At 51.3% G+C, this 15,325-nt stretch overlaps 1 protein-coding gene across 4 annotated transcripts in view; it reads left to right on the plus strand.

Annotated features, from left to right (window-relative positions):
• The window catches only part of LOC144607437 (3',5'-cyclic-AMP phosphodiesterase 4C-like), a 150,225-nt gene that overhangs the window by 78,459 nt on the left and 56,441 nt on the right, over window positions 1-15,325 (plus strand). Inside the window, exon 1 of one of the 4 annotated variants that reach the window (XM_078424295.1) lies at window positions 197-276. The exons of the other annotated variants lie outside the window; for them this stretch is intronic. Within the exon in view, the coding sequence (XP_078280421.1) occupies window positions 227-276 (50 nt within the window). The 5' untranslated portion in view covers window positions 197-226. Of the gene's footprint in view, window positions 1-196; window positions 277-15,325 lie in introns of those variants that run through there. 4 annotated transcript variants of the gene reach the window in all.

A 15,325-nucleotide genomic window follows, 5' to 3' on the forward strand; every position in this document is an offset into this window, starting at 1 on the left:
TGAGTGAGTGAGTGAGTGAGTTTGTGAGTGAGTTTGTTTGTTAGTGAGTTTGTGCGGCGGGGCCGGGGGCGCCCATCCATGTCCCCGGCCACGGGAGGAGAGCGGCCCGCTGGCGGAGGAGCAGGAGGGGGGAGCCGAGGAGAGGGGGTCCACACCCCGACCCCCACAGCCCCGGCTCCCCCCGGCCGCCCCCCGCGACTCCCCGCTCATCTACCGCAGACTCCTCATGAACAGAAGCATCCGCATGCAACGGCGCTTCACAGTGGCGCAGACCAGGTACGGGGGGGGGGGGGACGGGAGGGGGGGGGCGGGAGAGGGGAGGGGGAGGAGGGGGAGGGGGAGGAGGGGGAGGGAGGGGGGGGGAAGAGGGGTATGTGGGGGAGGGGGGGGAGAGTGGGGGGAGGAGGGGAGTGGGAGGGGGGGGGGATAGTGGGAGGAGGGGAGAGGGAGGGGGGAGAGTGGAGGGGGGGAGAGTGGAGGGGGAGGGAGAGAGGAGGGAGAGTGGGGGGGAGAGGAGTGGGGAGAGAGGGAGAGTGAGGGGGGGGGTGTAAAGAGGGGGAGGGAGGGAGAGGGGGGCAAAGCTTAACATTAACAGCAGACAGACACAAAGTCAGAGACTAAGTGGATGTGGAGAGGATGTTTCCACTAGTGGGAGAGTCTAGGACCAGAGGTCACAGCCTCAGAATTTAAGGACGTTCCTTTAGGAAGGAGATTAAGAGGAATTTCTTTAGCCAGAGGGTGTGTGAATCTGTGGGATTCTTTGCCACAGACGGCTGTGGAGGCCAAGTCAGTGGGGTATTTTTAAGGCAGAGATAGATAGATTCTTGATCAGTGCGGGTGTCAGGGGTTATGGGGAGAAGGCAGGAGAATGGGGTTAGGAGGGAGAGATAGACCAGCCATGATTTGAATGGCGGAGTAGACTGGGTGGGGCCGAATGGCCTAATTCTAGTCGTATCACTTATGATCTTAAGTGCAGGAGTAACTCAGCGGGACAGGCAGCATCTCTGGAGAAAAGGAATAGGTGACGTTTTTGGGTCGAGACCTTTCTTCAGACTGAAATTCAGGGGAAATTTGAAACGGGAGATAGAGACGGTGATGTAGAGAGATATAGAACAGATGAATGAAAGACATGCACAAAAGTTACGATGTTAAAGGGAACGGGCCACTGTTAGCTGTGGGCCAGTCTGAAGAAGGGTCTCGACCCAAAACGTTACCTATTCCTTTTCTCCAGAGATGCTGCCTGACAGGATAAAGGGAAATAACGCTTAGTGCAAGATAACGTCCAGTAAAGTCCGATCAAGGATAGTCCGAGGGTCTCCAATGAGGTAGATGGGAGGTCAGGACCACTCTCTAGTTGGTGAGAGGACGGTTCAGTTGCCTGATAACAGCCGGGAGAAAGAAACTGTCCCTGAATCTGGAGCTGTGCGTTTCCACACTTCTGTACCTCTTGCCTGATGGGAGAGGGGGAGAAGAGAGAGTGACCGGGGATGAGACTGGTCCTTGATGATGCTGCTGGCCTTGCCGAGGCAGCGTGAGGTGTAGATGGAGTCGGTGGAAGGGGGGGTTGGTTTTGTGTGATGGTCTGGGCTGCGTCCACAATTCACTGCGATTCCTTGGGGGTCATGGATGGAGCCGTTCCCAGACCGTGCTGTGATGCTTCCTGATGAGATGGCTTTCTACAGGGGCATCTGTGGAAGTTGGTGTGAGTTGTTAACATACTGTTTATATTAACGGTCCCAAGTTCATCTTGTGGCATTTGCTGCGGATTGTTAGTGTGGAGCGTCACACAGCCCCTTGGCACTTTGACCTGTGATACACCTTTCCCCGTCTGTGTACAGTGACAGTGAGCCCTGTGCACATTATCTAATGTAATGCGTAAGAAGGAACTGCAGATGCTGGTTTAAACCGAAGATAGACACAAAATGCTGGAGTAACTCAGTGGGACAGGCAGCATCTCTGGAGAGAAGGAGTGGGGGACGCTTTGGGTCGGAACCCTTCAGTCTGAAGAAGGGTCTTGACACGAAATGTCACCCATTCCTTCTCTCCAGAGATGCTGCCTGACCCTCCATGTTGCGTGCTGTCCAGTCAGTGTAAAGACAACACATGATCACAATCGAGCCGTCCACAGTGTACAGATAGAGGATAACGTCCAGTAAAGTCCGATCAAGGATAGTCCGAGGGGTCTCCAATGAGGTAGATGGGAGGTCAGGACCGCTCTCTAGTTGGTGAGAGGACGGTTCAGTTGCCTGATAACAGCCGGAAGAAACTGTCCCTGAATCTGGAGGTGTGCGTTTTCACACTTCTGTACCTCTTGCCCGATGGGAGAGGGGAGAAGAAGCATGTGGCCGGGGGTGAGACTGGTCCTTGATTATGCTGCTGGCCTTGCCGAGGCAGCGTGAGGTGTAGAAGGAGTCAATGGAAGGGAGGTTGGTTTGTGTGATGGTCTGGGCTGCGTCCACAGCTCTCTGCGATTTCTTGCGGGTCTTGGTTCTGTTCCCAAACCGTGCTGTGATGCATCCTGATGAGATGCTTTCTACGGTGTACGCGTGGGGGTGCGTAGTGTACGTGGGGGTACGTAGTGTACGTGGGGGGTACATAGTGTATGTGGGGGTACATAGTGTGCGTGGGTGTACGTGGGGGTACGTAGTGTACGTGGGGGTACGTAGTGTACGTGGGGGGTACATAGTGTATGTGGGGGTACATAGTGTGCGTGGATGTACGTGGGGGGGTACGTAGTGTACGTGGGGGTACGTAGTGTATGTGGGGGTACATAGTGTGCGTGGGTGTACGTGGGGGGTACGTAGTGTACGTGGGGGTACATAGTGTACGCGGTGTGCGTGTGGTACGTGGGTGTACGCAGTGTACGTGGGGGTACGTAGTGTACGTGGGTGTACGCGGTGTACATGGGGGTACGTAGTGTACGTGGGGGTACGCGGAGTAGAGGCGGGGGCTGAGAACGCAGCCTCGCGGAAGCCCCAGTGTTGGGGATTATCGTGGAGCGTGATCTGTCCCCGATCCTCACTGATTGGGGTCTGTTGGTCAGGAAGTCGAGGGTCCAGTTGTAGAGATGAGCGCTGACTCCAAGATGCACAGGTTTGGAGATGAGCTGCGATGGGTTAATGGGACTGAAAGCAGAGCTGTGGTCTATGAATGGGCGTAGACTGTACACCCAACTATATTCTACACAATGTATGTTATACAATAACACACCATTTGTCATTGGTATAACAAATCATCCTCTACGATAACACTGTACATCATACACCGATCAGCCAAAACATCATGACCACCGACAGGCGAAGTGAATAACATTGATTATCTTGTTACAATGGCACCTGTCAAGGGGAATGGTATACATTAGGCAGCAAGTGAACAGTCAGTTCTTGAAGTTGATGTGTTGGATGCAGGAGAAATGGGCAGGAGTAAAGACCTGAGCGACTTTGACAAGGGCCAAATTGTTATGGCCAGACGACTGGGTCAGGAGCATCTCTGAAACGGCAAGGCTTGTGGGGTGCTCCCGGTCAGCAGTGGTGAGTACCGACCGACAGTGGTCCGAGGAGGAACAAACCACAAACCGGCGACAGGCAGGGTGTTGGGCGCCCAAGGCTCATCGATGCACGAGGGCAACGAAGGCTATCCCGTTCCTGGTCCGAACCGACAGAAGGTCGACTGTGGCACAAGTCCAGAATATTTTAATGGTGGTCACGGGGAGGAATGTGTCACAATACACAGTGCATCGCACCCTGCTGCGTATGGGGGCTGCACACGGAGGACCAACAGCATATTGGGCGGGGTGGTCATAATGTTTTGGCTGGTCGTGTGTAAAACAACACACTGTTTCACTGGATATCACACGTTCTACACCCACAATAACACATTAATTGGATGCTGGGTAAAAGACCAAATGTGTCACTGACTATGATGCTGTGTACTCACACAATGACACACTGTGTTTCATAGAACAGTACAGCACAAGAACAGGCCCTTCGGCCCGCAATGTCTGTGCCCAACATGACGCTAAGATCAACTGTAACCTGCCTGCACATAATCCATACCCCTCCATTCCCCACGTTCCCATGTGCCTGGCCAAACGCCTCTTAAAGGCCGCGATGGTCTCTGCCTCTAATCTCCCCCCTCCCAGCAGTGCGCTCCAGGCCCCCATCACCCTCTGTACAAAAACCCCACCCTGACGTGTCCTACCCTATCTTATGCCTCCCATAATTGAAGAAGGGTCTGAAGAAGGGTCTCGACCCGAAACGTCGCCCGTTCCTTCTCTCCAGAGACGCTTGCCTGTCCCGCCTTGCTTTCCCCCCTCTCTCCATCCCCCCCCCCCCCTTCCCATTTCCCCGCCCAGTCTGACTGTCCCCGTTATTACATTTCATCTCTGTTTAGGAAGGAACTGCAGATGCAGGTTTAAACCGAAGGTAGACACAAAATGCTGGAGTAACTCAGCGGGTCAGGCAGCATCTCTGGAGAGAAGGAATGGGATGACGTTTTGGGTCGAGACGTTTGAAGAAGGGTCTCGACCCGAAACGTCACCCGTTCCTTCTCTCCAGAGATGCTGCCTGTCCCGCTGTGTCACTCCAGCACATTGTGTCTATCTTCGTTGTAAACTAGCGTCTGCAGTTCCTCCCTGCACATGTACTGCCATCAGGCTCTGGTCACGTTGTGTACAAGGTGGCAATGGTGGGGGGGACGAAGTTGTCAACAATCTTAATCGTCAGGCGATAAGACCAAGGTTTATTGGCAAGCTGTGTATCTTATGGAGAATAACGTCTTGTGTACACGGTATTATCAAATTATACACTGTGTGCTGTAGGCCTCAGCAGCCTGCGTACAGTACACAGTGGGGGCGGGTAACGGTGGCGCAGCGGTAGAGGTTGCTGCCTTACAGCGAATGCAGCGCGGAGACTCAGGTTCGATCCCGACTACGGGCGCCGTCTGTACGGAGTTTGTACGTTCTCCCCGTGGAACTGCATGGGTTTTCTCCGAGATCTTCGGTTTCCTCCCACACTCCAAAGACGTGCAGGTTTGTAGGTTAATTGGCTTGGTCTAAATGTAAAAATTGTCCCTTAGTGTGTGTAGGATCGTGTTAATGTGCGGGGATCGCTGGTCGGCGCGGACCCGGTGGGCCGAAGGGCCTGTTTCCGCGCTGTATCTCTAAACTAAACTGAACTAAAGTAGCACAGGGTTGTCCAGGGAATAAAAGCCAGTGTATATTCGGCAATAATGTACCTGGCGCTGACACAAGGAACTGCAGATGCCACTGCCATTGGATGTGGAACTTGGTGACATGATGTACGCAACACACTCTACCTCACTGGCTGTAAGACTCTGTACATCAGAAAGTAACGCACTTGTGTCGTGTGTGGGTCTCTCCCCCTCTCTCTCCCCCCCCTCCCCTATCCCCCCCTCTCTCTCTCCCCCCCCTCTCTCTCCCCCACCTCTCTCTCCCCCACCTCTCTCTTCACCCCCACCTCTCTCTCCCCCACCTCTCTCTCCCCCCACTCTCTCTCCCCCCCTCTCTCCCCCCCTCTCTCCCCCCCTCTCTCCCCTCTCTCATCCCCCCCCTCCCTATCCCCCCCCTCTCTCTCCCACTCTCTCTATCTCTTCCCCCCTCTTTCTCTCTCCCACTCTCTATCTCTCCCCCCCACTCTCTCCCACTCTCTCTCTCTCCCCGATTGTTCCTTCACTTTCTTCATTTCTCCTCGTTTCCCGCCTCTTTTCCTTCTCACTTCCCCCTCTCCACCTTCCCCACTCGCTGCATTGCTTTTTCCTCTGTCACTTTCCTTATGTGTTTTTCTTTTCTCTTTCTTGTCGTCCTCGGCAGAACCGGGTGGGGGGGGGTTGGGGACAGCTGATGGGGGGGGGGTGGGGGCTGTTTGGGACGGGGGACAGCTGACGGGGTGGGGGAGGGTGGGGTGGGGGTGGAGGGGGACGGGGACAGCTGACAGGGTGGGGAGGGTGGGGTGGGGTGGAGGGGACGGGGACAGCTGACGGGGTGGGGAGGGTGGGGTGGAGGGGGACGGGGACAGCTGACGGGGGTGGTGTGGGGGGGGGGTCAGCTGACGGGGTGGGGGGGGGGTTTGGGATGGGGACAGCTGACGGGGGTGGGTGTGGGGGGGGTTTGGGATGGGGGACAGCTGATGGGGGTGGTGGGGGGGGGGGACAGGTGGGGGGTTTGGGACGGGGACAGCTGAGGGTGGGGGGTTGGGACGGGCAGAGCTGACGGGGTGGGGGGGGGGTTTGGGACGGGCAGAGCTGACGGGGGTGGGGTGGGGGGGACGGGACAGGTGGGGGGACGGGACAGGTGGGGGGGGGGGGGTTTGGGACGGGCACAGCTGACGGGGTTGGGGGGGGGTTTGGGACGGGCACAGCTGAGGTGGGGGGGGGGGGTGGGGGGGGGGGGGGGGGGGGAGATGACCCTGGATACCTTTGTTGGGATGATCTATCCAGGGAGATCATTAACAGACCAGCGCTGGTGTTACTGAGCTCTGCGTTCTGTCAACTTGATCCCAGCAATCTGCAACAACAAAAAAAAGATTTTGTTTAATTCTCCGCTGTCAGGCTTCGGCCCAGTGTTTAGATGAAGATGTAACCACGTTATAAAAGCCAGTGAATCTTTCCCTCACGGACGGCTATTTTTAGACGGTTCATACTTGTTCTTGAGAACTCCTGTCAGCGGCAGGACCTGTGGGGAAGATTTGTTTTCCAAGCATTAGTTCCCCAGGGAACTTGGGGTGAAACTGAGAGGACCAAACACTGCCGTCCGCCATGTGCTGGAAGGAACTGCAGATGCCGGTTCACACTGAAGATGGACACAAAGTGCCAGAGTAAAGTCATGAGGTAGTAAGGGATAGGATTGGGGACAGCTGATGGGGGGGGGGGTGGGGGCTGTTTGGGACGGGGACAGCTGACGGGGTGGGGAGGGGGGGTGGTGGGGTGGAGGGGGAACGGGGACAGCTGACGGGGGTGGTGTGGGGGGGGGATTAGACTGTCCGGCCCATTAAGCCTACTCCCACCATTCAATCAATAGACAATAGGTGCAGGAGGAGGCCATTCGGCCCTTCGAGCCAGCACCACCATTCATGGCTGATCATTCTCAATCAGTACCCCGTTCCTGCCTTCTCCCCATACCCCCTGACTCCGCTATCCTTAAGAGCGCTATCTAGCTCTCTCTTGAATGCATTCAGAGAATTGGCCTCCACTGCCTTCTGAGGCAGAGAATTCCACAGATTCACAACTCTCTGACTGAAAAAGTTTTTCCTCATCTCCGTTCTAAATGGCCTACCCCTTATTCTTAAACTGTGGCCCCTGGTTCTGGACTCCCCCAACATTGGGAACATGTTTGTTGCCTCTAACGTGTCCAACCCCTTACTAATCTTATACGTTTCGATAAGATCCCGGCTGATCTATCTCTCCCTCCTAGCCCCATTCTCCCGCCTTCCCCCCTGACACCCGTTCTAATCAAGAATGTAACCTACACACGAGCGACTATTTACAGAAGCCAATTAACCTACAAACCTGCACGGGTTTGGAGTGTGGGAGGAAACCGGAGCACCCGGAGAAAACCCACTCGGTCACAGGGAGAACGTACAACTCTGTACAGACAGCACCTGTAGTCAGGATCGAACCCGGGTATCTGGCGCTGTGAGGCAGCAACTCTACCGCTGCGCCACCGTGACGCCCGATGGAATAAATGTTGATTATTTTTTAATAAATTTGTAGTCTCTGTAACAATGTTATCTGTAAATAAGATAGTTCGCAGCAATGTAGTGCTCGTGATCCAGATCCCTCTGTTATCTGCATATCCATCTGCTTATCCAAAAGCCTCTTAAATGCCACTATGGTATTTTGTACCCCAGTCACTGAAAATAAGCATGCAGGTACAGCAGGCAGTGAAGATAGCTCATGGCATGTTGGCCTTCATAACGAGAGAATTTGAGTATAGGAGTAAAAGGGTCCTTCTGCAGTTGTACAGGGCCCTAGTGAGACCGCACCTGGATTATTGTGTGCAGTTATGGTCTCGTAATTTGAGGAAGGATATCCTTACTATTGAGGCAGTGCAGCGTAGGTTGATGAGGTTAATCCCCGGGATGGCGGGACTGTCATATGATGAAAGATTGGAAAGACTGGGCTTGTATTCACTGGAATTTAGAAGGATGAGAGGGGATCTTATAGAGACGTATAAAATTATAAAAGGACTGGACAAGCTAGATGCAGGAAAAATGGTTCCAATGTTGAGGGAGTCCAGAACCAGGGGCCACACAGTCTAAGAATAAAGGGGAGGTCATTTAAAACTGAAGTGAGAAGGAACTTTTTCACCCAGAGAGTTGTGAATGTGTGGGATTCTCTGCCACAGAAGGCAGTGGTGGCCAATTCACTGGATGGATTTAGAGGAGAGTTAGATAGAGCTCTAGGGGCTAGTGGAATCAAGGGATATGGGGAGAAGGCAGACACGGGTTACTGATTGTGGATGATCAGCCATGATCACAATGAATGGCGGTGCTTTCTCGAAGGGCCAAATGGCCTCCTCCTGCACCTATTTTGTGCGTTTCTATGTTTCTCTGCCTCAACCTCCACCCTAGGTCAGGTGCTTTACTGTCATATGTCCCAGATAGAACAATGAACATCTTACTGCAGTATATGTCAACATCGTACATTGTGAACAATATAATAAACGAGAGAGAGATATATCTATCTCTGCCTTAAAAATATCCACTGACTTTGCCTCCACAACCTTCTGTGGCAAAGAATTCCACAGGTTCACCACCCTCTGACTGAAGAAATTCCTCCTCATCTCCTTCCTAATAGAACGTCCTTTAATTCCCAGTCTTTAACTAATAAAGACTAACTTTGAAGTTCGAAGTGATTGGTAAACTTTCAGGGCAAGTATTACACTTGATGGAAAATGATGTTTAAGTTGAACACATTTCAATGGAGTTAGAATTACTGCATGGAAACACATTGAAACAAATCTAAACAGCGCTTGAAATAGCTGAACCTGCTTTTGTCTCCTGAATTAATTTAATATAAACATTCGTAACTGCTTCAAGTTTAACAAAACCAATTGTCATCTTGAAAAGTTGGGAGTTGTGAATTTATGGGATTCTCTGCCACAGAAGGCAGTGGAGGTCAATTCACTGGATGTTTTCAAGAGAGAGTTAGATTTAGCTCTTCAAGTGATATGGGGAGAAAGCAGGAACGGGGTACTGATTCTGGATGATCAGCCATGATCATATTGAGTGGCAGTGCTGGCTCGAAGGGCCGAATGGCCTACTCCTGCACCTATTTTCTATGTTTCAAAAACCTTTTTGACTTTAGACTTTAGAGATGCAACGTGGAAACAGGCCCACCGAGTCCACACCGACCACTGTTCCCCGCACACTAACATTATCCTACACACACAAGGGACACAAAGGAAGTATGCAGGTACAGCAGGCAGTGAAGAAAGCCAATGGAATGTTGGCCTTCATAACAAGAGGAGTTGAGTATAGGAGCAAAGAGGTTCTTCTGCAGTTGTACAGGGCCCTAGTGAGACCGCACCTGGAGTACTGTGTGCAGTTTTGGTCTCCAAATTTGAGGAAGGATATTCTTGCTATTGAGGGCATGCAGCGTAGGTTTACTAGGTTAATTCCCGGAATGGGGGGACTGTCATATGTTAAAAGACTGGAGCGACTAGGCTTGTATACACTGGAATTTAGAAGGATGAGAGGAGATCTTATCGAAACGTATAAAATTATTAAGGGGTTGGACACGTTAGAGGCAGGAAACGTGTTCCCAATGTTGGGGGAATCCAGAACAAGGGGCCACAGTTTAAGAATAAGGGGTAGGCCATTTAGAACTGAGATGAGGAAAAACTTTTTCAGTCAGAGAGTTGTGAATCTGTGGAATTCTCTGCCTCAGAAGGCAGTGGAGGCCAATTCTCTGAATGCATTCAAGAGAGAGCTAGATAGAGCTCTTAAGGATAGCGGAGATCAGGGGGTATGGGGAGAAGGCAGGAGCGGGGTACTGATTGAGAATGATCAGCCATGATCACATTGAATGGCAGTGCTGGCTCGAAGGGCCGAATGGCCTCCTCCTGCACCTATTGTCTATTGTCTAATTTACAATTTTACTGAAGCCAATCAACCTAGAAACCTGCACGTCTTTGAAGTGTTGGAGGAAACCGGAGCACCCGGAGAAAACCCACGCAGGTCACGGGGAGTTTTAGTTTTAGTTTTTTAAAAGTTTTAGTTGAGTTTATTGACACGTATAACGAGGTACAGTGAAAAGCTTTTGTTGCGTGTTAACCACTCAGCGGAAAGACAATACATGATTACAATCGAGCCATTTACAGTGTACAGATACATAATAAGGGAATAACGTTTAGTGCAAGGTAAAGGCAGCAAAGCCCGATCAAGGATAGTCCGAGGGTCACCAAAGAGGTAGATCGTAGTTCAGGACCGCTCTCTAGTTGGTGAGAGGACCGTTCAGTTGTCTGATAACAGCCGGGAAGAAACTGTCCCTGAATCTGGAGGTGTGCGTTTTCACACTTCTGTACCTTTTAGCTGACTGGATGACTAACTAGCACACAACAAAAGCTATTCACTGTACCTCGGTACACGTGACGATATCTAAACGGAACTAAACTGAACTGGTTCCATTAATGGCAGAGCCATTTACTGCCAATCGCTGATTGTGCCTGGGAATGTGCTGGAGGTTTTAATCTCACTTAATGCAGGTTCCCTCGTCTGAAGGATGCCTGTAAAGAATCCAGTGGTTTCACTGGCTCCAACAAGAGATTGTTGCCTTAGATTCCCTATCACTTCTCATTGTATTTAAATTCCACAGCTGCAACCATGGGATCTGAACTTTGTATTGCAACACGTTCTTATAGAAAGTGTCTGTCTAACACTTTGAGTTACTAAAGCAGAACACAAACTGCTGGAGGAACTTTGCAAGTTGAGCAGCATCTGTGGAGGGGAAGGTACCGTCGGGGTTTCAGGACTGATGAGGCTTCACCGCCCAAAGCTACTCCTTTCACTGATGCTGCCTGACCCGCTGACTTCCTCCAACAGTTTGGGACGGCGCGGTGGCGCAGCAGGTAGAGCTGCTGCCTCACAGCGCCAGAGACCCGGGTTCCATCCTGACCACGGGAGCTGTCTATTCCCAGACCCTGAGCCACTCCTGAACCAGGATGTGAAGGTTTCACTGTTGGCATTCCTTCGTTTTTCACCTCCTCCACAGCCAACAATGGACCATTGTGGGCTCCACACTTCCTGGGTCATCGGTGCCGACTCTGATTTAGCCTGTACCATTTCATTCCTCTTGTTTCCCTCTCCCCTGACTCTCAGAATGAAGGAGGGTCTCGACCCGAAAGGTTACCTATACCTTTTCTCCAGAGATGCTGCCTGACCCGCTGAGTTACTCCAGCACTCTGTGAAACGTCACCTATCCATGTTCTCCACAGATGCTGCCTGACCCGCTGAGTTACTCCAGCACTCTGTGAAACGTCACCTATCCATGTTCTCCACAGATGCTGCCTGACCCGCTGAGTTACTCCAGCACTCTGTGTCTACCAATAGAATACAGTTCTGTTCCCAGACACTGAGCTACTCCTGAACCAGGATCTTCATGTGATAGGTCCTCGATTTCCCTACTCTGGGCTAGAGACTCTGTGCATCTATCCGATCTATTCCGCTCCTGATTTTATTCACGTCTATAAGATCTCCCCTCATCCTCCTGCGCTCCAAGGAATAGTCCCAGCTGTAAGTGCTGTACGGCAGCAACTCTCCACCATGGCTGGCCAGATCTCTGCTTTGAAAATACCCGTTGACTTGTCCAGTGAAGGATGTCAAGGTTTCACGATCAGCTCTTGGGCGGCACGGTGGCGCAGCGGTAGAGTTGCTGCCTTACAGCGAATGCAGCGCCGGAGACCCAGGTTCGACCCCGACTACGGGCGCTGTCTGTACGGAGTTTGTACGTTCTCCCCGTGACCCGCGTGGGTTTTCTCCAAGATCTTTGGTTTCCTCCCACACTCCAAAGACGTGCAGGTTTGTAGGTTAATTGGATGGTATAAATGTAAAAATTGTCCCTAGTGTGTGTAAGATAGCGTTAGTGTGCGGGGATCGCTGGTCGGCCTGGACCCGGTGGTCCGAAGGGCCTGTTTCTGCGCTGTACATTGTCCCACATAGGAGATTAGTGGGCAAAATTAGAGCACATGGTATTGGGGGTAGGGTACTGACATGGATAGAAAATTGGTTGACAGACAGAAAGCAAAGAGTGGGGATAAATGGGTCCCTTTCGGAATGGCAGGCTGTGACCAGTGGGGTACCGCAAGGTTCGGTGCTGGGACCCCAGCTATTTACAATATACATTAATGACTTAGATGAAGGGATTAAAAGTACCATTAGCAAATTTGCAGATGATACTAAGCTGGGGGGTAGTGTGAATTGTGAGGAAGATGCAATAAGGCTGCAGGGTGACTTGGACAGGTTGTGTGAGTGGGTGGATACATGGCAGATGCAGTTTAATGTAGATAAGTGTGAGGTTATTCACTTTGGAAGTAAGAATAGAAAGGCAGATTATTATCTGAATGGTGTCAAGTTAGGAATAGGGGATGTTCAACGAGATCTGGGTGTCCTAGTGCATCAGTCACTGAAAGGAAGCATGCAGGTACAGCAGGCAGTGAAGAAAGCCAATGGAATGTTGGCCTTCGTAACAAGAGGAGTTGAGTATAGGAGCAAAGAGGTCCTTCTACAGTTGTACCGGGCCCTGGTGAGACCGCACCTGGAGTACTGTGTGCAGTTTTGGTCTCCAAATTTGAGGAAGGATATTCTTGCTATTGAGGGCGTGCAGCGTAGGTTCACTAGGTTAATTCCCGGAATGGCGGGGCTGTCGTATGTTGAAAGGCTGGAGCAATTAGGCTTGTACACACTGGAATTTAGAAGGATGAGGGGGGATCTTATTGAAACATATAAGATAATTAGGGGATTGGACACATTAGAGGCAGGAAACATGTTCCCAATGTTGGGGGAGTCCAGAACAAGGGGCCACAGTTTAAGAATAAGGGGTAGGCCATTTAGAACGGAGATGAGGAAGAACTTTTTCAGTCAGAGAGTGGTGAAGGTGTGGAATTCTCTGCCTCAGAAGGCAGTGGAGGTCAGTTCGTTGGATGCTTTCAAGAGAGAGCTGGATAGAGCTCTTAAGGATAGTGGAGTGAGGGGGTATGGGGAGAAGGCAGGAACGGGGTACTGATTGAGAGTGATCAGCCATGATCGCATTGAATGGTGGTGCTGGCTCGAAGGGCTGAATGGCCTACTCCTGCACCTATTGTCTATTGTCTATCTCTAAACTGAGCTCTTATCTTGTTAGCGGGCGGTCTTTTTATGTTGGAAAACCATTTAGTGCTGATATTTTAATGTGTGGGAATGTGGAGTCAATTGGAAACACATGTTATAAATACTGGAAGCTGCCTGAGGCAGCCAGCACCATTCCTTATTTAGCCTGACTGCCCCAGAGAGATGGTGTGCATTCTAGCTGGAATCACGGCACAGGCAAGCCCTCAAAGCCCCGTGCAAGATCCAGAATTCCCTATCTTCTCAATATCAGGCCAGCAATCTGACCAGGAAGGACATGTGGAAAAATGAATCTCCTGACGGCACGTGGCTGCCAATGTAATCTCCCCGCACATTAACGAGTTCACATTCCAAAACTCCAAGGCGAGGTGTGGCAATCTCACGTTCACAGGCACGTGCTCAGTATCCAACTCCCCCTCCCATTCCCAATCTCACCTTCCTGTCCTGGGCCTCCTCCATTGTCAGAGTGAGGCCCAGCACAAATTGGAGGAACAGCACCTCATATTTCGCTTGGGTAGCTTACACCCCAGCGGTATGAACATTGACTTCTCTAACTTCAGATAGTCCCTGCTTTCCCTCTCCATCCCCTCCCCCTTCCCAATTCTCCCACTAGTCTTCCTGTCTCCGACTACATCGTATCTTTGTCCCGACCCCTCCCCTGACATCAGTCTGAGGAAGGGTCTCGACCCGAAATGTCACCCATTCCTTTTCTCCAGAGATGCTGCCTGACCCGCTGAGTTACTCCAGCATTAAACCAGTATCTGCAGTTTTTTTCCTACACATGCTTAGGATTTAATCGTGGTGTGTGGATGGATAACCACAGGCCCAGGATGGTAAGGAATACAGAAGGCCACAGAGGGCAGTGGAGGCCAATTCACTGGAGGTTTTCAAGAGAGAGTTGGATTTAGCTCTGAGGGCAAAAGGAATCAAGGTATATGGAGAGAAAGCAGGAAGGGGGTACTGATTTTAGATGATCAGCCATGATCATATTGAATGGCGATGCTGGCTCAAAGGGCTGAATGGCCTACTCCTGCACCTATTTTTATATGTTTCTGCACACATCATTCTCCAACGACTGTCTATCTCGTTGGAGACCCTCAGACTATCCTTGATCGGACTTTGCTGGCTTTACCTTGCACTAAACGTTATTCCCTTATCATGTATTTGTACACTGTAAACGGCTCGATTGAAATCATGTATCATCTTTCTGCTGACTGGATAACACACAACAAAATCTTTTCACTGTATCTCGCGAGGTACATGTGACAATAATCTAAACTAAAATTGTACCACGGGTTCCCACACTTCCTAAATGGGTTACACGAGCCTCAGTTTAAGTCCTGATCCAAACGGCGTTAACCGTATTAGGGCGGCACGGTGGTGCAGCGATAGAATAGCTGCCTCACAGCGCCAGAGACATGGGTTAGTGACCCGCACTAATCAAGAATCTATCTATCTCTGCCTTAAATATATCCATTGACTTGTGGCCTCCACAGCCGTCTGTGGCAAAGAATCCCACAGATTCACCACCCTCTGACTGAAGAAATTTCACCTCATCTCCTTCCTAAAAGAACGTCCTTTAATTCTGAGGCTGTGCCCTCTGGTCCTAGACTCTGCCACCAGTGGAAACATCCTCTTCACATCCACTCTATCCAGGCCACTCACTATTCTGTACGTTTCAATGAGGCCCCCCCTCAAACTCCAGCGAGTACAGGCCCAGTGCCGACAAACGCTCATCGTACGTTAACCCACTCATTCCTGGGACCGTTCCTGTAAACCTGCTCTGGACCCTCTCCAGAGCCAGCACATCCTTCCTCAGATACGGGGCCTAAAATTGCCCACAGTGCTCCAAATGTGGCCTGACCTGCGCCTTGTACAGCCTCAGCATCACACACACACCCCTGTGACCAGCGCCTTGTACAGCCTCAGCATCACATCCCTGTTTTTGTATACAAGACCTCTTGAAGTAAATGCTGGCATTTATT

This window comes from Rhinoraja longicauda, chromosome 28 (assembly GCF_053455715.1).
Source record: "Rhinoraja longicauda isolate Sanriku21f chromosome 28, sRhiLon1.1, whole genome shotgun sequence".
Classification (NCBI taxonomy): domain Eukaryota; kingdom Metazoa; phylum Chordata; class Chondrichthyes; order Rajiformes; family Arhynchobatidae; genus Rhinoraja; species Rhinoraja longicauda.